Source organism: Mollisia scopiformis, assembly GCF_001500285.1.
Source record: "Mollisia scopiformis unplaced genomic scaffold LY89scaffold_5, whole genome shotgun sequence".
Classification (NCBI taxonomy): domain Eukaryota; kingdom Fungi; phylum Ascomycota; class Leotiomycetes; order Helotiales; family Mollisiaceae; genus Mollisia; species Mollisia scopiformis.
This window is the reverse complement of record NW_017263585.1, coordinates 856,783-882,243: the sequence shown is the minus strand read 5'-3', so window position 1 is coordinate 882,243 and position 25,461 is coordinate 856,783. Positions and strand designations below refer to the sequence as shown.

General features: G+C 47.3%; 9 protein-coding genes across 9 annotated transcripts; 5 read left to right on the top strand and 4 right to left on the bottom strand.

Annotated features, from left to right (window-relative positions):
* The first annotated feature begins 710 nt into the window (after positions 1 to 710).
* Positions 711 to 4,535, top strand: LY89DRAFT_428223 (uncharacterized protein). Its single transcript, XM_018207453.1, has 6 exons — positions 711 to 1,108; positions 1,747 to 2,182; positions 2,251 to 2,459; positions 2,509 to 2,860; positions 2,908 to 3,604; positions 3,650 to 4,535. The coding sequence occupies exons 1-6, from the start codon at positions 1,028 to 1,030 to the stop codon at positions 4,395 to 4,397; spliced, it is 2,523 nt and encodes an 840-aa protein (XP_018075518.1). The 5' UTR covers positions 711 to 1,027; the 3' UTR covers positions 4,398 to 4,535.
* Positions 4,536 to 5,378: 843 nt separating this feature from the next.
* LY89DRAFT_715431 (uncharacterized protein) lies at positions 5,379 to 6,888 on the bottom strand. The gene is made up of 2 exons (XM_018218205.1): positions 6,727 to 6,888; positions 5,379 to 6,672 (listed from the first exon to the last, which is right to left on the bottom strand). The coding sequence occupies exons 1-2, from the start codon at positions 6,803 to 6,805 to the stop codon at positions 5,441 to 5,443; spliced, it is 1,311 nt and encodes a 436-aa protein (XP_018075517.1). The 5' UTR covers positions 6,806 to 6,888; the 3' UTR covers positions 5,379 to 5,440.
* Positions 6,889 to 6,987: 99 nt separating this feature from the next.
* On the top strand, positions 6,988 to 8,066 carry LY89DRAFT_778775 (uncharacterized protein; the record flags this gene model as incomplete). The annotated part of the gene is made up of 2 exons (XM_018222241.1): positions 6,988 to 7,027; positions 7,083 to 8,066. Exons 1-2 carry the CDS (start codon positions 7,016 to 7,018, stop codon positions 8,064 to 8,066), a joined length of 996 nt encoding a protein of 331 aa, XP_018075516.1. The 5' UTR covers positions 6,988 to 7,015.
* A 988-nt stretch (positions 8,067 to 9,054) lies between these two features.
* On the top strand, positions 9,055 to 9,876 carry LY89DRAFT_428184 (uncharacterized protein). Its single transcript, XM_018207451.1, has one exon. The coding sequence runs from the start codon at positions 9,241 to 9,243 to the stop codon at positions 9,712 to 9,714; it is 474 nt and encodes a 157-aa protein (XP_018075515.1). The 5' UTR covers positions 9,055 to 9,240; the 3' UTR covers positions 9,715 to 9,876.
* Positions 9,877 to 11,241: 1,365 nt separating this feature from the next.
* Positions 11,242 to 12,363, top strand: LY89DRAFT_428102 (belong to Rho subfamily). Its single transcript, XM_018207450.1, has 4 exons — positions 11,242 to 11,595; positions 11,656 to 11,850; positions 11,903 to 12,037; positions 12,089 to 12,363. The coding sequence occupies exons 1-4, from the start codon at positions 11,581 to 11,583 to the stop codon at positions 12,248 to 12,250; spliced, it is 507 nt and encodes a 168-aa protein (XP_018075514.1). The 5' UTR covers positions 11,242 to 11,580; the 3' UTR covers positions 12,251 to 12,363.
* A 3,887-nt stretch (positions 12,364 to 16,250) lies between these two features.
* On the bottom strand, positions 16,251 to 16,829 carry LY89DRAFT_577634 (uncharacterized protein; the record flags this gene model as incomplete). The annotated part of the gene is made up of 2 exons (XM_018208906.1): positions 16,251 to 16,439; positions 16,497 to 16,829. 2 exons carry the CDS (start codon positions 16,827 to 16,829, stop codon positions 16,251 to 16,253), a joined length of 522 nt encoding a protein of 173 aa, XP_018075513.1.
* Positions 16,830 to 17,967: 1,138 nt separating this feature from the next.
* On the bottom strand, positions 17,968 to 20,736 carry LY89DRAFT_577551 (putative heat shock protein hsp98; the record flags this gene model as incomplete). Its single annotated transcript, XM_018208902.1, has 1 exon — positions 17,968 to 20,736. One exon carries the CDS (start codon positions 20,734 to 20,736, stop codon positions 17,968 to 17,970), a length of 2,769 nt encoding a protein of 922 aa, XP_018075512.1.
* Positions 20,737 to 21,243: 507 nt separating this feature from the next.
* LY89DRAFT_715426 (uncharacterized protein) lies at positions 21,244 to 22,248 on the top strand. Its single transcript, XM_018218204.1, has 2 exons — positions 21,244 to 21,476; positions 21,532 to 22,248. Exons 1-2 carry the CDS (start codon positions 21,300 to 21,302, stop codon positions 22,150 to 22,152), a joined length of 798 nt encoding a protein of 265 aa, XP_018075511.1. The 5' UTR covers positions 21,244 to 21,299; the 3' UTR covers positions 22,153 to 22,248.
* On the bottom strand, positions 22,228 to 24,221 carry LY89DRAFT_681763 (uncharacterized protein). The gene is made up of 4 exons (XM_018214364.1): positions 23,815 to 24,221; positions 23,573 to 23,755; positions 22,532 to 23,224; positions 22,228 to 22,464 (listed from the first exon to the last, which is right to left on the bottom strand). The coding sequence occupies exons 1-4, from the start codon at positions 23,875 to 23,877 to the stop codon at positions 22,321 to 22,323; spliced, it is 1,083 nt and encodes a 360-aa protein (XP_018075510.1). The 5' UTR covers positions 23,878 to 24,221; the 3' UTR covers positions 22,228 to 22,320.
* Between the last annotated feature and the right edge of the window lie 1,240 nt (positions 24,222 to 25,461).

Here is a 25,461-nt window from a genome sequence, read left to right as displayed (position 1 = left end):
GACTGTATCGCATACGGAAAACATTGAGCGGTATTGTACGGAGCATGCTGCACGAAGAAGAAGAAAGCCTTTTGGCTATGACGGCGGCAGGGAAGCTGCTTGCTTTTCTGCAGCCGGTTGTTGTACTGTATGATAGCTGTCTGATAGCTGGGGAAATGATCGTCGAGCTGTCCAACTTGAAGCGTGCGCGGCCAACATGATCGATCGTGAGTGAAGGGGTGAGGAAGTGAGTGATGATTGGCGTGAGCGGTGGCAGGGCTTATTTTGTGATTTCGTGCAGCACCCGGGATGTAGTGCCTGCCCTATGGTTGTACTGTACGATGCAAGAAAAAGAAGCATTGCAGGGCAACACGACGAACACCACCCGGTAAGTGTTTCTTGAGTGATGTTTGACATTCGTGGGCTGAAGTGTGAATGAAGTCTGAGGTCTGAATGCAAAACTGATGAAAGGCAAACGGGCAATTTTTACTTTTCCTCCTTTCCTCCCGTACCGTAAGTAGCGCACGCCATGGTCGCTCGTCGTTGCCATTTTTGCGCTTTGGCTGACTTGCCAGTCCTGGGATCGAGATGATGCATGACCTGACCTGACAGTGTTCAATTTACTTTAATCTTCATCACTTGAAAAACTTCTTTTGTGCAGCATCCGCCTCTCTCTCATTCTTCTCCGACACTTCCTGGCTCTTTTTTGTCCTCTCGACCTGGACTTGGCCTCCTCTGACAAGCCTCTGACTGCTTTTCATCCCTCATCCGACACTTCCATTCTCATCCAGAACCAGGTCTTCGAGCTGGTTGGATGCGATGCAATGCACTGACGGAAGGCTCTCCCCGCATCGACAGTAACTATCCAACAACTGTTTCATATCTCGTCTAGGAGTAGTAGTAGAAGCAGCTGTTCATCGTCGGGAGCTATCCTCACCCGGTGGATTGAAGCTCTAGATCAGCACCGTACCAGTCCACATCCCGTCGCCATCCTTCGCCGTCTTTCACCATCCGACACAAGGAAGATGGTAATTATCCCTCACCTACTATGACTCGCCCGAAAGTGGATCCCGACAAACGGCAGCGCATTGCTCAGGCCTGCGATTCATGTAAGCGGAGGAAGCAGAAAGTAAGTCATTATAAACAAACTATGTTGTGTTGCCGTCGTTACACTCTCGCTATTTAGCATCAAGTCGCACACGATCCTCTACCCTTGTCCTCCCTTTACGCCCCTATTGTCAAGCGACAACACGTTTGTTTTATGGCGAAGTATGCCATCCTCGTGAAGGATCCGCTTAATGCAACGATATTAGAGAATGTGGGCTTTGCACTCGCGATATCGTGAACCGGATGCTGCACTAAGGGGGCCAAGCTCAAGAAAGAAAATCACGCTCAATTGAGTTCCAACTGCAGCTATCATGAGTTGTCATATTTTCGACTCAGTAGAACTTTGCCAAGTGGACATCAAAGGTATTCGTTCCCAAATCCCATGAGCTTTCCTCCCTCAGAGGCAAGGACCAGTCATGTGACTAGGCGTCAACCTTCAACCCAATATCCCAATGTCATCCTTCAGATCTGCTGTTAGTTGTAGATCTGAGCTTCATATCTTCCTTGTACGAACTATTTTGAAGTCAAGTGATAATTATGTCTGGGCTCATGCCTTGTCTATCAGTACTTTACCCATGCCATTCTAATTTTTTTGGCTTCACTCCCCTTTTTCATGTTGGTTCAGGATCAAGTACCATATATGCTGACGGTAATGTGCAGTGTAATGGTCTGAAGCCCTGTGAGAAATGTTCGAAGCGCACTCTGGAATGCACCTATGGTGCTGCTGAGACTGGCCCAGCAGAAGACGGACCCTCACCCAAACGTCGGATGCTAGAACCGGTCCCAGATGGTCTTTCCATGGGAACCAACAATATACATGTTCACTCTCCGGCTATTACTCAGGCTCATTGGTCACCGGGTATTATGAAGCATGACTTAAACGGTGTGCAGTACAGCGGACAGACACCAAATGCCGTTGGTGACACTCCGGGTGCGGGACCCTTTCCGGACAAGGATGATAAGCAGAAGAAAAGTCCGAACGATGCGGATGGTATCCCTGGTATAGGATCTGGCGCATCTACATCCGATGGCCACGAAGAAGAGGCCGAAAGATTCAGTCACACTAGAATGCTACTAGATCCGAAAGGCAGGTTGTGTAAGTGCTTAATTTCCACGTACACCCTATGTATCTTTTGGAGACTATCAATCTGACAATATGGGCAGTGTATATTGGTGATTCGGCTTCACTATCATTTCTACAGCTCATACGCCTGGTAGTTGATAGCGTCGTTGGCTCATCACCGTTTACAAATGATCCAAGAAGATACAAAATTGTTGAAAACCCACTAACTTTACCCGAGAATCTACGAAGAACTCATCTCCTCCCAGACAGGCAAACCGCTAACATCCTTGTGGCTTCATACTTCACAAATGTCAGTTATTCCATCATATGTCTCCTGTTCGGCACTAATTATGGAAAAGGTAAATGGACTTATTGAGGTTTTCCAACGCAGAAGCTTTTTGATGACTCTAGAAGCATGCTATACTGATCCTCTAAATGCGGACGCATCATGGCTTTGCATGCTCTACCTCGTCTTTGCTATTGGTCTCGTCATGGCTACTCCAATACCAGGAACTCCAGAAGATGCTATCATACAGAAGTTGAGAAACGAGAGGTTTGATCGGGCTGAAATATTCTATTCGGATGCCAAACAGCTCGCCGATCCTTCTTCAGGGTTCGAAGACGCCGGGTTCTGGAGCATTCAAGCATTGACGCTGATGTCTGTGTATACACTGGCCATCTCGAAAAGGAATGCAGCATATGCTTACTATGGTAACTTTATGCCCTTTGTTGGCTGAACCTTAGGCTCACAGAATCAGGTATGGCGGTGCGGTCTGCCTTCGCTCTTGGACTCCATCGCGAAGAGTCGATGTCGCTCTTCAGCACTAGCGAACAATCGACAAGACGCAATCTGTGGCGTTCTCTATTCGTTCTTGACAGATTCCTAGCAGCATCTCTTGGTCGACCGACTGCCATTAGAGAGAGCGACTGCTCTGATGATATACTTCAATTGGGTGAAAAAGCGCCATTTCCTCAGGCTCCGTTTCCCACCGAAGCCAATGCCAGCTTTTCAAGTTCAGGTGCGCTTGGCCTGAAGGCATCCGTAAGCAGCTGTCAAATGATTGGTATGATACTGGAAAAGGTCTATTCGAAGCGCAAGATTTCGACCAAATTGGCCCAAGAAATTGCGACGCTTTGCAAAGGATGGCCCAAATCTCTGGATCCTTCTTTACAACACCGTCAAGCAAGCCCTGTGGACCCTGCTCAAGGGATTGCAATTCTACACGTCAATCTGCTGAATTGCCATTCCGTCATCTTACTTACGAGGCCATTTTTCCTCTTCTTAATGAACAAGTTTCATAATGAGCAGAATGATCCTATGCGGAAGACTGACAGAAACACTTCAAGAATGGAGAGGTTTGCCGAGGCTTGTGTCACTGCAAGTACTCACAGCATTTCTCTCGTCCAGACTGCTCTGGAAGGGCGATACTTGCCCCATCGAAACCCTTTTGTCTTGTGAGTCTCTAAAGTCATGTCGTGTCTTGCTCTGACATTTCATAGATATTTTCTTTTCGCTGCAGCCCTTGTCGTCTTGGCGAACGACTTTTCTGCATTGGTCAATAATCCAAAGGCTAACTCTTCAATCATGTCTGCTATTAATATCATGAACTACCTTGCTCAACAAGATCCCCAAGGAAGCCGCCTCCACTTCATCCTTACAGCATTTCGAGATGTTGTCATCCGTCAACAAGTTGCTCGTTCTCAGCATATGAGTGCCAACCAAACACCTCAGAGCTTCATGAACGCTGCTGTACCTGTCACCGATGACAACGATCCAATGGGAAGTTTGTTCAGCAACAACGGCCCCTTTTCTCCGACGGCAACAGCAGGTCTCCCCAAAGTTGAGTCTGGCATTAGTCGACCCAGCTCAGACCCCAAGATTACAAGCCCATTGGCACCTCACGCATCGCTCAGACGCACATCGTCGCATCCCAATGCTGGGTTGTCAGGCACAAATGGAGATTACCTTGGATCACGGAACAATTCCATTGATCACCATCTCGACCTCTCTCGTGTGAACAGCTATCCGAATAGCGTCGAGGGTAACGATTCTCTTGGCGACGCAGAAATTGACTTCGAAGCATTATGGTCAGGATGGAACAGCACGGGCTTCACGCCCAGCGGAATGCCATCTGCATCCATGCTTGGGGGCCAATCTGGACTGTCGGGGATAATCGATGTGCCAGGACTTAATGATAGCAATGTTCCCTTGTTCGGAATGAATACTTCCGAGTTTGGCGGGAATTGAATGGGAGGCGCATGGTATGTCATAAAAGTCATTTGCGGGGTATTGACACTGGAGGCTGGTATTCTCACGACTGGAACGAATGGTGTACAAATAGCTTGGGTATTGGCACCTACGAATTGAAGAACTATTTATCTGATCCTTCATCTCATGTTAGCTTGCTGAATGATGAGAACTTGGGCAGGAACAAGTGTTTCAATCACGTGGAAAACGCCCTCCCCCTTTTTCTGCTCCCTTGCTAAGGAGGTCTTTTCCATCCAATCATGCTCGATGTATTCTTTTTGTTCAATCCTGCTGGGTTCTGTTCTTTCCGTCCTTACTATTGCCTCATTCAATCATCTCTCTCCAACGTCTCGTCTTTCTTTTCTTCGCCTCTCTCTTGCTAGTTCGAGACAGCCAAATATTCAACTACGTTGCGCCTAGAAGAGAGAATATAGTACTGCTACAACCTGACAAAATAACACCACAAAAAGATACCGAGTTAAGGTTACTTCTCTATGACAATGGAGCTGGGATCTTCTTGGCCCCGAAAACGAGTCGTGATTGAAAACTTGCTATTCAAAGTAAGTTTATAATGTCGGATTGAGACGTCTTGCCTAAGTCACTCCCGTTCGTCATCCAAAAGAGAAGAAAAGGGAAGGGGGAAAAAAACGTCTCGGTACACGCAAAGTTCATACAATCAGATTACTCGTACAAGTGCCCAAACGCAAACTCTTGTCGAAGCCCACAACACGGTCGTCGCTTGGCTCAGGACCCAAGGGCCTGACTGGCTGTTGATTGATCAGGGCTTATTTCAATGCATACGGTGTTAGTCATTAGGCTTTAGCTGCAATTAGCTGGAGCCTTGGGATTAAAGTGGGTGGTTTAAAATTGAAAAGTCTATTCAGCTCCTTTGTGCACTTATGAACTACGTTGAAGCGGATGCAAAGTATAGGATCGGCACTTCTCACCTGGAAACAGCTTCAGAGTCGAAGCAAAAAAAGTGTGTAGTATCATAACATCCATTGCATTCTATATCCCTATATTACAGACCACCGGTCCACACCTTACAACACCAATCTCCCTGGCTCTGCCTCTAGCACACTCTTAACTCTGTCCAGGAAGACCTGTGCTCGTTTCTCATCACCCTTCGGCACCTTCACACTGAACACATTAACCGAGTTACTCAATCCCGGCAACGGCTTGCTCGCCAGTCCCGAGCTCGTGGATCGCGTCTTTCTGGACAGGATGTCAATGATATCCAATTGCTTCGCAGGCTTGACCGGTGCTGAAGGGTCAGCTGAAGGTAGTGCTGTAATTTGAGGAAGGAAAGTCCCTCGGACTCCGGCCGAAGTAGTGACTGTATCCAGACCGAGAACTTGGTTGAAGAGCTCGTCCGCGGTGGCAGCTTGAGTCTTGGACCGAGGAAGGTTGTCGTTTGCGACGTCTGTGGCGCGAGCTATGAATGTGGATAAGGGCATGAATACACCAAGCGTGCTCTGTATCCGCTTCTGTACGTCTAGAACGGCTTGCATTGAAATTGGCACGGCTATCTCGGATTCTTGGGGAATTACTGGTTCCGGAATTGATTCGGCTGGTTTGGGTTTTGGTGCTGGTGCTGGTGCAGAGGCAGCTACTTTAATGTTGCTGAGGTCGAGGTGGGTGAGTTTCTCGATTTTGGAGGAAAGTTCGGCGGGGTAGGATGAGGAGATTGAGCCTAGGTATGCCAGGACATCGCCTTTGAGGAGACGGCCATTGGGGCCACTAGGGGACATTTTCTCAATTGCTGATTCTTCAATTCCGTGCTCCTTCATCAAATGTCCGACAGAAGGTAGGAGAGGGTATGTCTGCTTCTTGGGCTTTCCGGCAGGTTTTGCAGATGCTTCTGAAGATGCTGAACTCGATGGTGTAGGTGTTGCTTCAGTTTGTGATTCTGAGCTCGACTCAGATTTTGGTGTGGAAGCTTCTTTCTTCGGTGATGGTGCAGCTTCTTTCTCTTCGGCAGGTATTTCTAGAGTGCTGAGATCATCTCCAGATTCTGCAATAACAGCAATTCGACTCCCAACTTGGATTCCCTTGGTTCCATCGCCCTGGGTTATTTTTGCCATTATTCCATCATCCTGTGCTTCCACATCCATTGATGCCTTGTCCGTCTCAATCTCCAGTAGAACGTCTCCGGCCGAGAACGAATCTCCCTCTTTCACATTCCACTTCGCAATATTTCCCTCTGTCATAGTTGGAGACAAAGCTGGCATCGTGAAGTTCTGAGCAGCCATCACTTTCGCAGAACTTCGAAAACCTGTTCAAGCAAGTATCAGTAGCTATTATCCTCCGAGTAAAATCTCCAGCTTACCTCTCGCGGCGGCATCTTGTCGCAATTGCCTGGCAGTAAGTCTGGCCGATAACCGGCAAGCGTTCGCAAAAGATGCCATGGTTGGCAGACAATAATTGAAGCTCAATTGAGCTTTTGAAGAGTGAGGAGCGCAGGACTTGTGGGTGAGAACTCTTGGGGATTATTCGAGGTGGTTGAGACAAACTGACCCGCCAAAATCTCGCCGATGGCGCTAGTCAGGAACAATCGCCGATTGGCGGCTGCAGCTTCAACTTTTTTGACAACAAGAAAGCTATGGTCTGACTGAAGGATGTTGTTCAAGGTGAGTACCAACAATATACGCAATTGACTGTATGATTGTTAATTCAAGTCCACAGATGTCTGCATTCTCAAGAGGGTGTCTGCGGTACCAGTATGCTTTCAAATCTACTCGAATTCAAAGCTTCTTGTGCAAGACCCTCAATACTCCTCCTCCTCCACCACGATTCTTCACAACCTCCCCTCTCCTCCGTGCAGCGCGAAAAACACGCGCAGCTCCCCAACCATCCAAACCCTCACTTGCATCGACGAAGACCTCTCCACCTACAAACTTGCCCGTCTATGCGTCGTACGCCAACACCCTCGCCAACAAATCCCACCCCACACTCCTCTATGAAGCACCTTCACATACGCTATTGATGATCTGCGCTTGGACGGGTGCAGCAACATGCTTTGGCTACTCCTTATACAACTGCTGGACCGTAGTTTTAAACCCAAATCCAGGACTCGCGCAGTGGATACCACTTGCTTTCGGAGGTGTGGTAATCCTAATGTCTGCGCTAGGAACCTGGTTGGTATTTGGTACCACTGGTATTGTGAGGTCTGTCACTGCCTTACCTAAGAAAGCAAATCAACTCTCTGGAGTTGCGAACAGGAATCTGCCTAAGACGAGCATGGTGCCGGCAGCAACGCAGCCAGAGTTGCAGATCGAAATTGTGTTGAAGAAAATGCTCCCGATACCCTTCTTCCCAGCAAGAGTCCTGTATGTTACACCATCTCAAATCGAACTTCCCTCGCGACTAGCTCCTCCTCCACCAGCGAACTTTTCTCCAGCAGAGCTGCGCCAAATGCGCGTAGCAGACGAAGCTCGACTTAAGCAGGAGCAAGAGTATGAGAGGAGTCATATCATGAGTTCGCCGTTCAGACATATGAGCCGGGCTCTTTTTGCTCTGTTCAAGGCAATTGGGAGATCTTGGACTGGGGAAGGGTTTATGAAGATTGTGGTCAAAGGACAAAGGTACAAGTTAGATATTAATGGTGGGTGGGCTCTGGATGGGGGCAAGGCTTTGGATAGGTTGGCAACTACCAAACGTTTTCTTTGAGTATCAGAAGAAACAGTGGCAGAGTTGTAGAATATAATTATACAATACGGTGTATGATGATATGAATCACTATTGTCTTAGAAGAGCATATACTTACGGCAAGCGCCTAGTCATCTTCATGCACATGCTTTTCTAGTGAAGTGATAGTCACAGACAAGGAAGCAAAAGATAGTATCTTCAAGTTCACCTCCTCTGCTGTTACTATTTTCAACAATTTTATTGTTATCAATAACTTTGTCTAGGAAAAGAACCTGTCTTGTAAATTGAGATCCTCAAAGGATCATTTCCCGGGAATCCCGAATCTCTCAGCCTTCTGTTTCTTCCTTTTCCTGACATGATCCTTTTTCTGATATGTTGTTGTCACATAGCAATGCTCTTATTGCCCGATGATGCTGCCGTTGTCCGAAGATCTTGACGTGGCTGGACGGGGAGCTTGCTGCCATCCATACCACTTGGGTGAAGTATCACTATTCTTTCTACCCAGAAGATTCATGCTCAATGTCTCACCGTCCCATACAAGTTGATATCACTTTACTTCTTTGAAAGTTAGAAGTCATTTCAGGAGTGTACCTCAATTATGTTCAGTTCGGGACAAAAGAATTTGGATTCTCAATAATCTATGGTTTAGGCTCTAAGATGTGCGTGGTTGCGAAGATCAGTGTTGCACTGTTGCTTAAGTGGATGACCTATAGTCTTGTGCTCTTTATGATATGGCACACTTGCACAAGTGAAAGGTTGTGACACCAATCAGTGAAGCACTTTCATCTGAATGGTTCCGTAGATACGTAACAAATCAGAATAGTAGAGCACTTTCATCTGTACTTGCTCATCTAATTGACAACTCTTGGAACCATGACGCCCTTGGATGCTTCAGCGTCAAGCTTGCGGCAGTCTCGCAGCCTCTTACTCGAGTGAATTTGGTGGCGCAGTCACGCGCTGCGGCTGAGTGGACCTCGAACCTTCAAATTCTTGATCTGTCTGCAAACCATCAGCCTCGAGAAGGTGACATTGAACAACCACGAGACTTGCACCAGAAAGATACTACATTACGGAAAGACTAGGCGCATCTGTACCGAACTCTATGGTGGCCTCGGAATACAGCTCCGTTGGTGCTGCGTAGGTTTCCGCGGCGAGCGCGATCAAAGCCTGGTGCCTCCACTTGAGTAATGCAACGATGGTAGACCCAATTTCAATTACGACGGGCGTCCTCTCGCTTTTAGGAACATGTTACAAGATCGTCAGTGCTACTAAAGCTTTCCACGATGGTATGGTCATCGTGGATGTCAAGGTCACGGGATTGCTCTCCGATGTCGAGAGCTTCGCACAAGCATTGCAAGGTTTATATAACACGCTAGAGGAAGAAAGAGTCAAGGCCACCTTTCAAAGTACAGGTCATATTGGCAATCTATGGATGAATTTGTCGAAAACAATTACTGACGGACAGAACACTCTCGTCCAACTACAAAGCACACTCGACAAGATCAACAAAACCGTCGGTATTCTTGATAATGCTCGAAAGCAACTTCGACTCAACAGCTCAATGGCTGAGCTTGCAATGTTCCAACAGCAGATACGGTCATATCGTGATACAATTCAGCTCACACTACAAACCTTCATCTTGTATGTTTCCCTTCCTAGTGTGATTTAGTTGCTGATTCAATACAGATGGAACCAGGTCAAGGTCAAAGAATCCACAGACAAGATCCTACCAAATCTTGATGAGCTTTACGAGTTCATCAGACGAGCTACGTTCGACATCAACGCACGTATAGATAGACTGCTCACTGTGATCGAGTCGAAATCCAGAAGCGAGCAATTGGAGAGTTACAGCAACTTGAGAGCATGTGTTCAATCGGCTGCCACAGTTGTCGCCTCAGCATCGACAATTATAGGAGATGATCGCACAGATCATCTATCGGTGACCTACGGGTCTGACTTTGGTGATGCTTTTTTATCCGAGCCCAGTGAGAGCATGCTACGATGGGTCTCTTCCAACACAATCTACGAATTAGAGGAAGAACTCGCAGGTCCATGGACTATGCAGTCAGGATCCAGGTCAACTGGAAAAGGCAAAGATCGTGCCATCGAGATGGGCGATTCAGATTCAGAAGATGATTTGGAGACTGCAAAAGTGCATGCGTTGATCAAGCAAGGAAGACAGAAACTAGATGCAGAGGACTACGATGCTGCTGAACGTCTGTTTCGCAATTACTTGACAAGGACATCCTCAGCTGTGGCGTCCACCACTCGTTACTCTGTGCAGAGATCAGAGATATTGGGACTCTTGATTTTTATCTACCAATGGCAGGAAAAATGGCTCGAAGTGAAGGATCTTCTGGTGGAGAAGATACGCTTGGGGTCACGCCAACATGGCGGCGACAACAGCGAAGTCCTTTCTGATCTCCTTACCCTGGTTGGTGCCCTGCTGAAAACTGAGTCGTAAGTCACACTCTCGGTTTCTTCGCATCATGATACGCCGAGACACATAGACTGTACTAAAGATTTGATCATCGCTTTCTCCGTTTTGTTCCCAGGGCACTCGCCCATCGCGACGGAAATTGTGAGCAAACAAGCTGACTTTGGCTTCTGCAGATATGCAGAAGCAAATCTCTATGCTCGCCGCGCCCACAAGGGATACAGACGTCTGGGTGAACCTGGGAGCAATGGCGTGCCCAAGTCATTGGAATTGTTCATCGACATTTCTCGAGCAGAAGGTAATACCGGTGAGGAGGAAGCGTATATTGCGATTTTATCGGAATTTGATCAGCAGAGAAAAGTTGCAACAATGCAACAATCCATGACTTTGTCAGAGTCTAGAGATAATTTATCACAGTGACAAGGCTTCTCCATTGGATCGTTCCTCAAATACTGACTTTTACTAGTGCTGAAGCCCGAGTCGATGCAGATGCCAGCATGCCTCCTCGACAAGCTACTGAGGACCCAACCACAGGAAGTAATGATCTGAGCATCATCTCAGAGAGCTCCAAGCTCTCTAATGAAGCACAAGACAATCAGCTCATCGGGACCCACGTATCTTCATCATCACTTGAGGGACGTTCAACTCCAGCTGAGTTGGTTCCAGGTGGTTGGCATCAACAACAAAATGATACAGTACTTGACTCATCACCTGAGACATCTGAAGAGACAGCAGTGAATACGAATGATGACTCGCGGCTCGCACCGTCTGAGACTTTATTTTACCATCCTACAAGGAAATCGCCAAGCCTTAAGCAGACCGATAGGCTGTCCCACTCACCGTTTAAGCTCATAATTAATGATGAACAAAGTGACGACACTGGCCAATCAAATGGCATGGGAGGAAAAATTGCCAGCTTCATCAGCCTCAAAGAAAGGAGGAGTCCTGACCGGATTCGTTCGGCGAAAACTGTTGTCAAGAGGAAACTTGTTATAGTTGGTGATTACGTTGGCAAGTCTAACCTTGCCTGGTGAGTATTTACTTCAAGTCCACAATCTTGATGGCATCAAACTGACTTATGAGAGTGTAATTTGTGGAATGGGTTTTAAAGAGGTGATTATACAACTGCAACTGCAATATCATCACACGTCTTACTAAATTCTTTTTGAGTAGTACCTCGCGACAGGTTTTGGTAACTTTGTGGCAGAGATCGAAGTTGACGGTAAACACATCGAGCTTGATATATGGGATACCCCTGCTCAAGAAGATTATGATCGCGCACGGCCACTCGCATATCCAGATACACATGTAGTTCTGATTTGCTTCAGCATTGATTCGCCCGAATTAGTAGACAATGTAGAGTATAGGGTAAATTGTATCGATACTGTTCAAGGGGAACATATTCTCACAGATACTCTAGTGGATTAGTGAAATATCACACTTCTGTCCCGGCATACCAATCCTGCTTATTGGCACGAAGAAAGACCTGCGATATGATCAGAACACTATCGAAGAACTTCGAAAAACCAACCAAACGCCAGTGACATGGGAACAAGTGGGTGGAGCTTGTCGATACATACACCAGAAAAGACTGACGATGATTTAGGGAGAAGAACTGCGGCGCAAGATCGGCGCCTATAAATACCTCGAGTGTTCTGCTAAAACCGGCGAGGGGGTTAGGGAAGTATTCGAGCACGCTTGCAGAGCAACTCTATCGGCTTCAAAGAAAAAGAAGATTCGGTGGTCTCTGTTTGGCAAGTCACAGTGAACTTGACAGGAAAAGAACAAACATTCTCCAATACCAAGTACTTCAACGTGCTCAAAGTACTCAATGTGGGACGATATGATTGTCATCAAATCTTCAGGATGCAAACGATCCAAGTCGTCTTCTGAGCTTCATTTCTCTTCTCAAGTAACTACACAACAAATGTCAAAATCACAAGGCATTTTCGTCGGATGTATCCTGTTGGCACACAACAAAAGATCAAAAGTAGTCAAGTGCTTTCATCTAAAGTATCTTGTAAAGCATTTTCGTCTGAAGTAATTCTGTAGATACGCAACGAAAAATTAAGCCACTTTGATGCATTGAGTCGTTTCTTTGTGAAATTTTACCGGAGGTTTGCTTTAGGCTCTCAAAGTTATGTTTTATGTTTAGACCACCGGTCAGCAAAGGAAAGCTGCACCTCCAAAAGAATGGTTGAAGAAGTGGAGAAAAGACACCATGGTTCTGTTCTCCTCTCGTTGTCGATGTGTCCTTGTTGTCATTACGTTCAGAACAATCACACCTGATTGACAAGCAATTACCAGGTAAGTGGAAACATGGTAAGTCAGAAGCACAAGAAAGGAAGACAAAGTGTAGATACAGACATCTCTCTAAGAATGGATGTTGTATGAGCCTTCGACTTTGCTCTCAATCTCTAGATGGAGATGGTGGCATTCTTGAGTCCCACCTTCGTTCTCCTCATGTGCATTGTCTCCAACCTGGGTAAACTAATTGATATCTATAGGTACAGGGAAACCAGCGATATCAAGACAGGCAAACTCAGTACCCGCCCTCAAGACGGACAAGGTTCACTCTCGAGTCGGGTCGCGGAAAGTCGTGGAATCAAAGTAGCTGCTGTCAATTCACTTTCTGTGACGGAGCTTGAAAAGCCGTGGAATCTCAAATTCACTTTTCTCGGCGGAACCAGACCCCGCTCCGCTCCGTCTATAAACTGGAAACTTTTCCACCTCGGAGAAACGTAATTGCGACTCCACAGAAGAAGAAGGATCCCAGGTGTGGGTGGGTGTTTGGAAGCATGGAGCTCTGCGGGTGGCATGCTGTAAATACTACAGCGCCTGGATGAGTTTCCTAGCTTAAGAACAGAATTCTTGAGTGACTTGTTGTCGATTTGTTTATTATTGTTAACAAGGAGGCACTCACTACCAACTGCCTTTGGATAGTCCCTGGAATCCTAAACCCAACGGAGTATCTTGACCCATGTCACCAACATCGCCGGTACTCAATAAAATCCCCCACATGGCACGAGCGGACCAGAGCTCATCAACTTTCTAATATCCTGTCTCCTACAATTGTTGCTCTTCAACCTTTGACGCATGCGTGTTTAAATACCTTTCAAGCTCGAAGAGAAGAAGTGATTTGAAAACAGCATACTTCGAAAAAGTCTAGTGAATAGTGCAGTTCGAAATCCAGAGCACGTTGCGGTCAAGTGAATGATGGAATTCGAACCAGAGCAGTTCGAAAAAGTCTGGTGAATAACATAATTCGAAATTCTGAACAATCCTAGCCAATGAGAAATCGATTTGAGAAAGTGAATCTTTGCCCCAGTGTGCAAAGCACTGCAAGCGGCACGTCAATCCTCTCATTCTTCTAGAGCTCGAGGTATAAAAACAGAAACGTTCACGGCCGCGGAACGTGAAGACAACCATTCACAAACCATGGAGAATATCATGTTTTCGATTGCCCGGGCCGATGCATCGTTCTAAGCTAGCTTGTTCACGAATCGCTTTGAGGTAACATTTGGACATGTAGTAAATCAACAATATACTAATTCAATACAGTAGATTGAAAGCATAATTGACAATAGACAAAAGGTTAACAACAAAAGCCATTTATTGTCTACAAAACAGTTACTAAAGGTTTAGCGAATAGCGTGGTGCAAAGTCCGAAATGCCAGAGGTCTGGTAAACAATGTACAATGTGCCCCCGATCATATGTCAGTTTCTTGCCAGAAATATAGAGGCATGCTGCTGCAACTTGACGAGAAGAAGACTTATGCAGCTTTAAAGTACTAAATCATTGACGGACTCCGAATCTTGATAGAATTCTTAACTTAAAGAGAAGAGAACTTATGCTACTTTAAAGCACTGAATCACTAACAGACTCTGAATCTTGATACAGACTTTTTTTATGTATTCTCTTTAATTTGAAGTAGCATGTCTGGCAAGCTAACATATAATCAAGGGGTTACATTATCCTTCACGTCCAGCAGAACTTTGAATTCCGAAATCTCAGGGCATCAGGACATGCCACAAACTGTGAAAAATTGGCACTAGCGGTCGTGTGCCATGTATATATCGCAGCTCTTCGCCCAGCAGAAAACATCATCAAGTTTCATACAGCACGAAGACATTCTGAAGGAGACGAAGGTATCCGTGGAGCCGGGGACAAAGTATTGATATCGCAACGTGGGGGACGACGGTAAAAGTGATTTGAACGTCGGTAATTGGAATTTATTGACAATAGTTAAGATTTGTTGACAAGGAGGAAAGTGTGTTTGTCAATTTTCATGTGAGGTACAACAAATATTGTTTGTTTGAAAATCTTGTTGTCAATATCAAAAGTTTTACAGACAAATCAGTGGTCAACAATGCTCAAGTGTTGAGGGTCGACCAGCAGAGATATCTAACAATTTGAAAATTAAGATTATAGAAGAAGTAACACGACAAAAGTTCTCTTGCAACTAGGGCTGTGGAACAGACGTTGCTCTTCCAAGGCGTAGGTCTTGGCTTTCCCATTTTGTCACCCGTGTTGTTGAAAACAGTACCGCAACTCTGCTTTATATAGTCAACAGAAGCTCGATTCAAGACACGACAGCATTATTCACTGCGTTTCGATTCATTCACGCTTCAACTCGAATCGAAAATTCAAATGAGTGTCCGTTAAGATTCACTCAATCCCGCAACTTCACAAACAATTTTCGAGCCAGCAAGTATAAAATAACGATCCCTTGGTCTGTCTGCTTTTGCTCGACACAGAATCAAGACTCTCTCATTGCGTGCACTTACCCGGACCCATCTTTTCGGTGTTCAAGTTCAGATCAAATACGCTTCCATCGAGTTGCTGTTGTCAACTTCTCTTTTTTGCTGTCAACGCTAAATTACCACTCTTTATTCCTTTCATAGTAGACCAGTGATGATATATTGGTATCTATAACGTAAGTGTTCTAGAACAGTATATCCGAAAGACTCTGTTTCTGTCCCGATAATCGAACCACCGGGACAACGTAAGAACAAACGCAACCCGAAGGAGCAGTATCCCCGGGCTCTATTATAATGTAGTGCGGTTGTTTGCTTGTGAATTGGTCTTTCGAAGAAGCAAACGACAAAGAGTTTATATAGACCTTTTAATTCGCTACTTAACTTCACCCACACTCGAAAAAGATCAGAAATCTTACTCTTAAAACTATTCACTAATTCCTCTAACATCCTTGCTCGTCCCGCTCCCTAATTTACCTCGAATTTCCTCCCCAGAACATCGATCCTCGATGTGAAAACTCTTCAAAAATCTTGTTGCATATCGCTCTAACATGCCACACTACTGGCCCAGCACTTAAACAGTGAGTGACAAAAAGCATCACAGGTAAATCAAGTATCGATTCCCCTCTTTGGTTTACCAATGTTGATATTCAGTTGGTGGATCTATGAGGGTTGTAGATTGGGAGGCGGCCGGAGGATCTTTTACCGCAATAAATTCTAGTTGGATCTAGGGATATTTGGTGGGGAAAGTGTCGCAGGTGTGTAAAGTATCGATTTCGGTATTTGATTTGTCCAGGGTTCGGAGTTGATCAATGAGGAGGAACTCAATCTCACGAAGATAGAGGGGAATCTAAACTCTACACACAATCTTCAATCTTCATTGTATCTCCACCAATGAGCATTATAGCTACCTCATTCCCGCCAGAAACCTCGCTAATTCCTCCACGCAAATCTCTACATACACATCCCTCACATCTCACTCATTTCCTATCATCCTCATACTGTACCCTTTACGAAGTCCCAGTAAAGCTAACAGCCGTAGAAGCCTGTCCCGCTGCCGCAGTATCAAGCTTAATATTATTAGCAAGCTTCGCCTGCTCAGCCGCAAGATCAGAATCATCTCCACCCTGCGCAGCATCGACTTGGATACCCAGGACCTCAGCCGTGAGCTTGAGGACCTTGTTCTTTATCTTGCCATTCTATAGCTCTGGTTAACACGAATATTCTCAGATGAGATGAGAAAAGGGGAGACGAACCTGGAGCGCAGTTGCAGCATCACCGCTCGCAGCGTCGATAGCCGGGTTAAAAGCATCAGTCTCGGCGTCCTCAGCAACGTCATGGATCCCCTTGATGACTTTAAGGTCCGCGGCCGAGACGCCGGCCAGGTTGTTCATGTCGATGTTGGCGAAGAGGGCGTTGGCTTCCGTTTCGGCGGTGCCGGCTGTGCCGGAGGAGATTTGGAAGGTGTTGTAGTCTGAGGCGGTGAGGACGGAGCCATCTGCTGCTGCTGAAGCGGCGGCGGTTGAGGCGGCTGCTGTGGCGGAGGCGACTGCTGAGCTGGTGCTTGAGGCGGCTTTCTTTTTGGGCATTGGGGAGGAAGCTGCGAGGGCGAGGAGGGAGAAGGTGAGGATTGAGGTTGAGAACTTCATTTTGACTGATTTGTTTGGTTGGTATGTGAAAAAAGGTGTAATATAAACAATAGAAATATTGCGGATAGAGAGGTTAAATCGAACAGCTCAACTGTTGTAAAAAGAATGTAATGAAGATTCAAGGAAGGACAGAACAATGAAGAGAGCGCGGCTGAAGAAGCAAACCAATACACAGGAAACAGACAACTTATATGTGATCTCTCTCCATGATGCCAAGAAACAACTGTGCTTCATCGCGATGGACCTCAGGAGATTGCTGCCAACCCGGAAATCCCCAATGGGTTTCGATTGGTTTCCCCGTCTCATCTTGCCCGCTGACTCGTCCCGTCGTCCTGTGTTCAGACGCCTTCATTCCCACGACCACGAGCGGTCGCCAAGCCTTTAACCTCTTCTCTTGGTGCTCACAGCGAGGCGTGAAACTCCAGAGGTCTAGCGGGTGATCATACCAACGCTCGCAGTAAGATCGCCGTAATCAGATCTCGGTACGGTTATGATCTAGACGCCCTTATTGGAGGAAGATCAGGGTGGTTCCGAATGCTGAGCGGTAACCTTGTCCAGTTTCATGTTATCAGATGGGAGAGGGAAACCTGAAACTAGACATCCCCACAAATGCACCAGAAACAACCTTGAAATCGCCAAGACTTGCAGAAAATGTGCTCAGCGGCTGAGCCACCTCATCAAAGTGTTACCGGTTCGGATGACCGCCGAACCTTCGATACATGGGACGGACGAGGAGTGGAGAAGGAGAGTAGAATTTCGCCTCAAAGTCAAAATGAAGGTTGGTTTACTAGTCAGTCGCATCACGTGGAGGTTCAAGAACGCAGAGTTGGGACTCCTGCATTGCGTCAATTTCATTCAAAAGCATGTCACTGGCTTCAAGAAGATAAGGTTATCTGTGGTATATTGTTTTATTTCTTCTTAGCAGAGACTACAATAATTATCTAGTCGTCAAAAAAGTGCGGATGGCTCATCCACCGGCCATCGTCCGAACTCCGTGTGGAAACGCCAAACTTTTCAACAAATGAAACCATGCTTGATATTTCTCTCATCATTCATCAATTCATCACCTGGTATCCGCTTAATCGTAAAGGGCCAAATCCATGTCATCTCCTTCTCCCATCGCATCCGCAACATCTTCCGCATCAAGCTCCATATCTTCGTCGCTCTCTGAAGCAGAGTCTTCGTGGTTGCCGAGGACCTTGATTCTTCCATTATCCATGACAACTCTGGCAGTCTCGCCGTCTTTGATGCTGTTTCTGAGAATGAGAACAGCCAACTTGTTCAAGACCTCTGTCTCGATAAGTCTGGCAAGAGGTCGGGCACCGTATTGTGGGTTGTAACCAGCAGATCCGAGCCAGTCTCTTACGGCCGGAGAACAGTCGATTCTGACATTCTTGCCGTTCGCCTCCAGACGCTTCTGGATTTCAGCCAGACGGACTTCAACGATCTTACGGATTTCGGTCTTCGACAGACGGTTGAAGATGATAGTCTCGCTGATTCGGTTCAGGAACTCGGGAAGGAAGTAATCCTCGAGAGCCTTCTTGACCATAGCCTTGGTCGTCTCGTCAATCTTGCCGCTGGCAGTGGTGGCACGTTGAAGGTATTCAGCGCCAATGTTGGATGTCATGATGACGATACAGTTGCGAGCATCAATAACACGTCCTTGGCCGTCGGTGATACGACCATCGTCCATGAGTTGGAGGAGGATGGTGAGAACTTCCTTGGCAGCCTTCTCAACTTCATCGAAAAGTAGAATCGAGAACGGCTTTCTTCGAAGAGCTTCCGTAAGTTGTCCACCTGCGTCGTGTCCGACATATCCTGGAGGAGCACCAATCATACGAGCGAGTGAGTGGCGTTCTTGATATTCGGACATATCGAGACGAATCATGGCCTTTGGATCATCGAACAAGAACTCAGCAAGAGCCTTCGTAAGAAGTGTCTTACCAGTACCCGATGGACCACAGAAGAGGAAGCTGGGAGGTTGGTTGGGATTGCTGAGACCAGATCGTTGAAGACGAATCTTGTCAGAAACTGCCTTGACAGCCTCCTTTTGACCAACAACGATCTTGCCAAGGACCTTCTCCATGTGTAAAAGCTTGTCTTTCTCGGTTGTCTTTAGTCTCGTGACAGGAATACCGGTAGCCCTCGCTACAATCTCGTTGATTTGGTCTGGACCAACGATATCGGTGATGAGTGACCCGCCAGAGTCTGGGTTGTTCGTGCTGAGAGCGGCATCAGCAGCTGCCTTATCCTTCTCTAGCTTCTTGATGAATTGCTCTTGCTCGGGAATGGCATAGTATTGCAAATCGGCAGCCTTTTGATCATCACCCATTCGCATAGCTTCATCTTTCTTGACACGCAATTGATCGAGCTTGACTTTGGCGTCTTGGATGAGTTTGCCTCTAGCTCGTTCACTCTCGTATTTCTCGCGCAGGGGTCTGAGTTCTTCCTCGACATTGCTTGCATCTTGCTTGGCTTGTGCAAGACGTGCCTTGGAAGCATCATCCTTCTCTCGTGACAAGGCGTGGATTTCAATCTTGAGCTGCTGAAGCCTACGGTTGAGGTTGTCAAGAGCTTCTGGTAGCGATTCTCGTTCAGTCTTGACTGCAGCTGCAGCTTCATCGATGAGATCAACAGCCGAGTCAGGAAGTCGTCGTTGTGTGAGGTAACGAGCTGCTAGTGTGGCAGCAGTCACAATAGCACCATCCGAGATAGTGATACCGTGGTAGACTTCGTACTTGTCCTTCAGACCTCTGAGAATCGAGATGGTTTCTGGGACGGTAGGCTCTTTGACAAGGACTTGTTGGAAACGTCGCTCAAAAGCTGCGTCTTTCTCGATGTACTTTCGGTACTCAGCGAGGGTGGTTGCGCCAATGCAGTGCAGTTGACCTCGGGCCAACATAGGTTTGAGAAGATTGGCAGCGTCCATTCCACCTTCGCCACTGGATCCAGCACCCATCAACAGATGCATCTCGTCGACGAAGAGAACGATGAACTCCTTGGTTTGTTCGATTTCCTTCAGCAGTCCCTTCATTCTCTCCTCGAACTCTCCTCGGTACTTGCTACCCGCGACCAGAGAACCAACATCCAGTGACAGAAGCTTGCAAGCTGCAAGATTGTCTGGGACATCGTTGTTAACGATACGCTGTGCCAGGCCTTCCACCACAGTTGTCTTTCCCACACCAGGTTCTCCAATCAAGACCGGGTTATTCTTCGTTCGTCGAGACAGAATCCGAACCACCCGTCTAATCTCCTCCTCTCGTCCAATAACCGGATCAATCTTTCCCTCTCGCGCCAACGCCGTCATATCAATCGTGAATTTCTTTAGATTCTCAAACTCCTCTTCCGCATCCGCCGTCTTCGAGTCCACTCTGCGCGTACCTCGAATCGACTGAACCGCATCTTGCAGCACCTTGACATTGGGAACATTCCCCTCCTTCAAAGCCGTCTGCACAGAGGGGTCCTCCGACAACGCAATAATCAGATGATCCACCGCAATAAAAGAATCCTTCTGCGTCTTCTGTAACTCGTGTGCCTGTCTCAAAACCTTCGTAAACGAGGGTGCCATGGAGATCTGCTCGGGCGCCGGTGTTTGACTCGGTAATCGTACGAGCGCCCGATTGAGGGCTCGCTGCAGAGCTTGTGCATCTCCATGAGCTCGTTCAACGACCTGGCGGAAGAGCGATTGTGGTGCGTTTGCGGGGTTCTGTTGATCTTTCGATTCGTCTGCCGGAGGGTCGAGAAGGCTCACGGCGAGATGGAGGGGTAGGAGTTGCGGATGGGCATAGGATTCTGCGGTTGCCATCGCATCGGAAAGGGCTTTGGTTGCCCGATCCGTGAAGTTCATGTTGGAAGTCGCCATGTTGTCGTATGATCAAAGAGCGATCAATGGTTGTGTTGTATCGTTGAAATCGTAAATCGTGATGAGGGGCAATTCCAAGGAATTGACTTTTAACGCTCTATGTGCTTTTGATCTGCGCAAGCGGGAATATGCTTGAACTTGAATTGAGTTCCTGGAGCGTAATGTTTCAAGAAAGAGAAGAGAGACCGTTTGCAAGAATATATGCAAAGCCAAGTTTAGCTAGAAGTGACGAGGGCCATCAGGCGTTGACTCGAACGCACGAGAGGTATCAGGCTTTTGAACCTTGGAACATGCCAGAGCCTTCTACGTAAGGACTTCGCACCCCTGCCCAGAGTGGGCTGATAGTGCATGACAGCATACACGGCGAGCGATTGGATTGGATGAAAGCACAACCCCTTGCCACCCAAATGAAATCCCCACAGCCTTACCTGCACGTGATAAACTCAGTGTTGGGTGTAATGGCGCTAGTCTCAAAACAGAATTTTGAAGGCAAGTCGATGAATCGCGAGATCCCGAAATTTTGAGCTGCTCGGCCACCACACATCACAATGAGTGCCCGCACAACTTCAGATGTAGCACGCAAAGCTACGAGGGCAATTGGGAAGAGCAAGCCTTCACCCACAGCTCTAGGACCGCGGAGGAAGAGAGACTATGGACGACAAATATTCGTCTTCAACCATCTACAGAAGAACATGATCGTCTACTCCTTGACCAAGGCTCTACGGGTACACTCACTCCCATCCCTCTCCTCGAGAAACATCTACTAACAGAACCCCACAGAACAATGCCGCTCTAAACCAAATCCCCTTCAACGGCAAGAAAACCGTTCCCGCGGCCCTACGAAAAGACCTCTGGCACCCCTTCGCGCAAATCACCTTCCCGGAAGGAAAAGGCTTCGTCGGACTCTCCGCCTTCCAAAAACTGCGCGAATACCGGAAACGCCACGAACTAGAATGGGGCGACGAGATCTTCCTGGACAAAGAAGGGAAGCATGTCAACAAGGAGATCAGAGGGAGACAGATCTGTGACCAAAAAGCGAACAGTGTGGCAGATATGGCTGCGGTGCTGGGGAGATTGGCGTTGAAGGATAAGCCGACGCCTGAGATTGTTAATGGGAGGAAGATTTGGCCGCCCAGGATTGGGCTGAAACGGGAGGGCCAGGGTGTGAATGTGCAGGTGTTGTGGAGGGATTTGACGGATGCTGAGTTTGCGGAGACGTGGGCTGAGAATGTGGAGCATGGTGTGCTGCCGATGCATACCAATCATCGGGATCCGAACAGAGTATGGGGATATGGGAGGATGACAGGGAGGACGAAGGAGGTGGAGGAACAGGAAATCATTCCTGAAGTGGTCTCGGAACAAGTCGTCACAGAAAAGGAGCCAGAGAAAGTTGTGTTGTAAAATATGTATAGACACTTTGCATAACAGGCGTCATAGAAATATATATGTATTGATATAGGGTTGTGGACATAATGACCAGCAATCCCAGTCCGCTTTTCTTGAAACTTAATAGTCCGTTGTGTCATTGCGTACATATAAAGTCGAATTCTCAGTGTGTAGAAACCCGGCCTAGACCTTGATTGCAAAGGACTTCAGATATTCATAGTCAGGAATGTTGGCATTGACACTCTTCCGAATGATTCTGGCAGCTTCATCACCATACTTTTCACGCCATTCCTGGTCTTCGATCTCTATGGTCTTTGCCTTCTTCTTCTTACAGGGTAGAATTAGCAAGTGTGCGGAGAGTTCGTAGCGTGGTGGCTTCGGATGAGTAACTTACATGTTGAGCGCTTCTTGGCTTCAAAGAAGTGCTGTTGATAGCATCATCATGGAAGCCTCTCCATTTTTCAAACGCATCTCTGGCTCTCTGATGATCTTCCTCGGTATCCCAGATCAACATGTCCGGGTTGTACTGGATACCAACTTCCTTGCAATAAGCTGAGATGATACCCTCAGGGTCATCCAGCAGATCATCTGCATCAATGACCGTAATACTGACTTCGCCGTCCTGCAACTTTCCCTCCTCTCCGGCAAGAGCCGGCCCAACCTGCTTCTCTTTCATGAGAAAGTCGAAAACTCGACGCAATTCATCGTATCCTGCCTCGGATGGCATGAAGTCGTAAAAGCCAGTGACCTTGTCCAGGGGAGGAATAGTGCATCGCCAGTACGAAGGAATGCTGTGACGAGGGTGACGGATCAGGAACGTGAAGTGGAATTGCTTGAGAATCTCTGCAGGTACCACTGTGGGATTTCCTGCTTCGGCGTCGGTATCGTATGGATAGGGGGCCTTGTGGTGACCGTTCGTATGCCCATTGACACCATTGCTGAAGCCATTGACGTGGCCATTGGTCTGGCCGTTTGTTCCAACGCCCTTCTTCTTGGTCTTTCCACCTAGAGATGGGGCTATAGTCGCTTCTTTGCCTTCAGGAGGCACCAGATAGTGTGTGATATCCTTGATGAAGAGACGTTTTCCCTGATTGATATGAGTTGAATTGCATCAAAACGACGCTGGTGACCGTGGTGTCAAGTAGGAAGAAGACCGGTATGCTGAAGTATCAAGTATAGAATGGCAGATTTTTGAGGAGACTGGAGGCTTTGATATGTTGGGTGTGGAAAGGTGTTATAATGAATGCAATTTTGCACGACAAAATATGACGTTTTGGTAATCAAATTTAGAATGGAATGCCGGATAGCGAGATCTCCGCTCGAACTCAAAAGCACTAACTTTGGTAGTTCTTACATTGCTGCTCTTCTGTCGATAAGAGAGGATAACTTCGGAATATGCCAGCCGGAGAGGGAAAGAAGTAGAGCTTGATCGAACCTCTTTGCCTTCTCTTTCAATCCTCTCGAATATAGTCTTAAAGGTACTGTCTGCGAACCCGCTTGCCTCACGGGCTTCCTCATCATGCTCGTATCTGGAGCTAAGTCTTTCTGGACCGTAGTAGAAGGCGTCACCAAATGGTTCGTGAACGCAGGCAAGGATATCTTGGCGAGTCATGAAGACCTGGAAAACAGAAACTTATCAGTTCCTGACAGCAGACAATAAATTTGGAAGACACCAACCCTTTCGAATGCCGTACTGCAGGCTCTCGGGTGAGTAGCCACAAAGATGGGCTTAGAAGACATCGTTTCAGAAGCTTCCAATTGCCAATTGAAGAGAGATGGACTTCCAGCAGTCTATATTCCAAGTAAAGCGTGGATTGTCTATTCACACAAGTGACCAATTTTCAGGTCGTCTTGATGATTGGGTGTTTCTGTTGATTCTACACAACAGGTAGAGAGAGATAAAGAAGAGTCTCGACGTTAAAACTCTGCACAAAGGGAAAGTGCAAAAACTAGAAGGACCAAGTTTGGCTCCGCGTATCACTAGCGGAAACACCGAATTTGGTATTATTCGTGGACATGATAGCTCACTCATGCCAGGATATTTTGAACATGGCGTAACACTAAAAGCTGTCTGTACCTTCTCGTCCCATCATTGTGGGGGAAACATCTTCTCGAGGAAAAAGACCATGAGCGCAGTACGTCAGGAGAACCAGGACTCGACTGCTTATTTGCCCCGCACTTGCATTGCCCCACCCCCCTGACGGGCCCTGAACTCTGACATCCGTGGTGGGATCATAGCACTGATTCGCGCGGGCGGGAGATAGCCAAGAGGGACTCAGTCGCATTTGTCAAACAGTTGCTGGTGGTGGGATGGTACAGTCAACACTCACGACGACCTCGAGGGAGAAACCGCAAGAGAGAATGAAGTGCCAAAGGAAATGTGCAGATATATAATTGGTAGCCGTGCATGGTGGGTTGGACAAAAGATAAGGCCGTCATAGCCACGAAGCATAATAGGTATCTGGACGAACATGCGCCCAAGTCGTGCACCGCGAGGGCTTTCGAGCGTGGTGGCCACACAGCTGTCTGCTGCTGCAGTACGGAGTTTCTCCGTCGACAAGATTGTTGGGGCAGCGCAGAGACGGATGCGAATCTGGCCCCTGGTCGTCGAGTCGAGCGCAAGAAATGCAAGTCATCCAAATCGGAAACCCTGTGCTAAGGTTACGGCTCCGGAAGGCTTCGGCTTAAGGTTAAAGGTCTTGGCACCGCCATGTCTATTCCAACAGCAACGTCGCCTGCATATAAGACGTCCGATGAGGTTATAAAACCCAGCGCACGACGCCAGCACGGTGCTCATCGCAGATCATACAGTAGGTACCTATCGGTATGTAGACGCCACCAACACGTGATTCTCCCAAACTTGGACGCCATCCAACTTTGGCTTGGATCGCAAGCTGCCCGTTCTGTCCAGGTCGGTGCGAAATCGGGAGGCGTCTTCGGATTACGGATTTAAGACCGCGGCCCACGACGTCCCAGTCTCGGAGATGCATCAGAAGCAGTGCAGTCTTATTACTCAGGCTTGACATTACACAACTCTGCCCCACTCTATCAATGGCTCATCGCAGTTTGGCAGCCTTCTATTGCTCAGTCGTTCATAATAATTATGGATGCTAAACTTTCTTTCTTTTCTTCTTCTTCCCTTCCTTCCTCTTTCTAACCCCGCTGCTTCGCCCAGACACCACAGCAGCAGCAGCAGCAGCAGCAGCCGCCGCCGCCGCCTCTCGTATCTGGTACTGTTTATCTAGCTGAGGTAATCAACAAATACCGCACATCTATTGATCCGCAGCCTTCTCTTTTCATACAGATCCAAGCGTCGCCGTCTCG

Bases quoted from the DNA above. Each gene is read 5' to 3' on its own strand.
- LY89DRAFT_428223 (XM_018207453.1), top strand. From the start codon at position 1,028: ATGACTCGCCCGAAAGTGGATCCCGACAAACGGCAGCGCATTGCTCAG. The intron at 1,109-1,746 runs GTAAGTCATTAT...GGTAATGTGCAG, and splicing joins GTAAGCGGAGGAAGCAGAAA to TGTAATGGTCTGAAGCCCTG. The intron at 3,605-3,649 runs GTGAGTCTCTAA...GACATTTCATAG, and splicing joins CATCGAAACCCTTTTGTCTT to ATATTTTCTTTTCGCTGCAG.
- LY89DRAFT_428184 (XM_018207451.1), top strand. From the start codon at position 9,241: ATGGTAGACCCAATTTCAATTACGACGGGCGTCCTCTCGCTTTTAGGA.
- LY89DRAFT_681763 (XM_018214364.1), bottom strand. From the start codon at position 23,877: ATGTCTTCTAAGCCCATCTTTGTGGCTACTCACCCGAGAGCCTGCAGT. The intron at 23,225-23,572 runs GTTCGATCAAGC...CATATCAATCAG, and splicing joins TTGAAAGAGAAGGCAAAGAG to GGAAAACGTCTCTTCATCAA. The intron at 22,465-22,531 runs GTAAGTTACTCA...CTACCCTGTAAG, and splicing joins AGCCAAGAAGCGCTCAACAT to AAGAAGAAGGCAAAGACCAT.
- LY89DRAFT_715426 (XM_018218204.1), top strand. From the start codon at position 21,300: ATGAGTGCCCGCACAACTTCAGATGTAGCACGCAAAGCTACGAGGGCA. The intron at 21,477-21,531 runs GTACACTCACTC...AGAACCCCACAG, and splicing joins CCTTGACCAAGGCTCTACGG to AACAATGCCGCTCTAAACCA.
- LY89DRAFT_715431 (XM_018218205.1), bottom strand. From the start codon at position 6,805: ATGGCATCTTTTGCGAACGCTTGCCGGTTATCGGCCAGACTTACTGCC. The intron at 6,673-6,726 runs GTAAGCTGGAGA...TTGCTTGAACAG, and splicing joins ACAAGATGCCGCCGCGAGAG to GTTTTCGAAGTTCTGCGAAA.
- LY89DRAFT_428102 (XM_018207450.1), top strand. The intron at 11,851-11,902 runs GTAAATTGTATC...CAGATACTCTAG, and splicing joins TAGACAATGTAGAGTATAGG to TGGATTAGTGAAATATCACA. The intron at 12,038-12,088 runs GTGGGTGGAGCT...ACGATGATTTAG, and splicing joins CGCCAGTGACATGGGAACAA to GGAGAAGAACTGCGGCGCAA.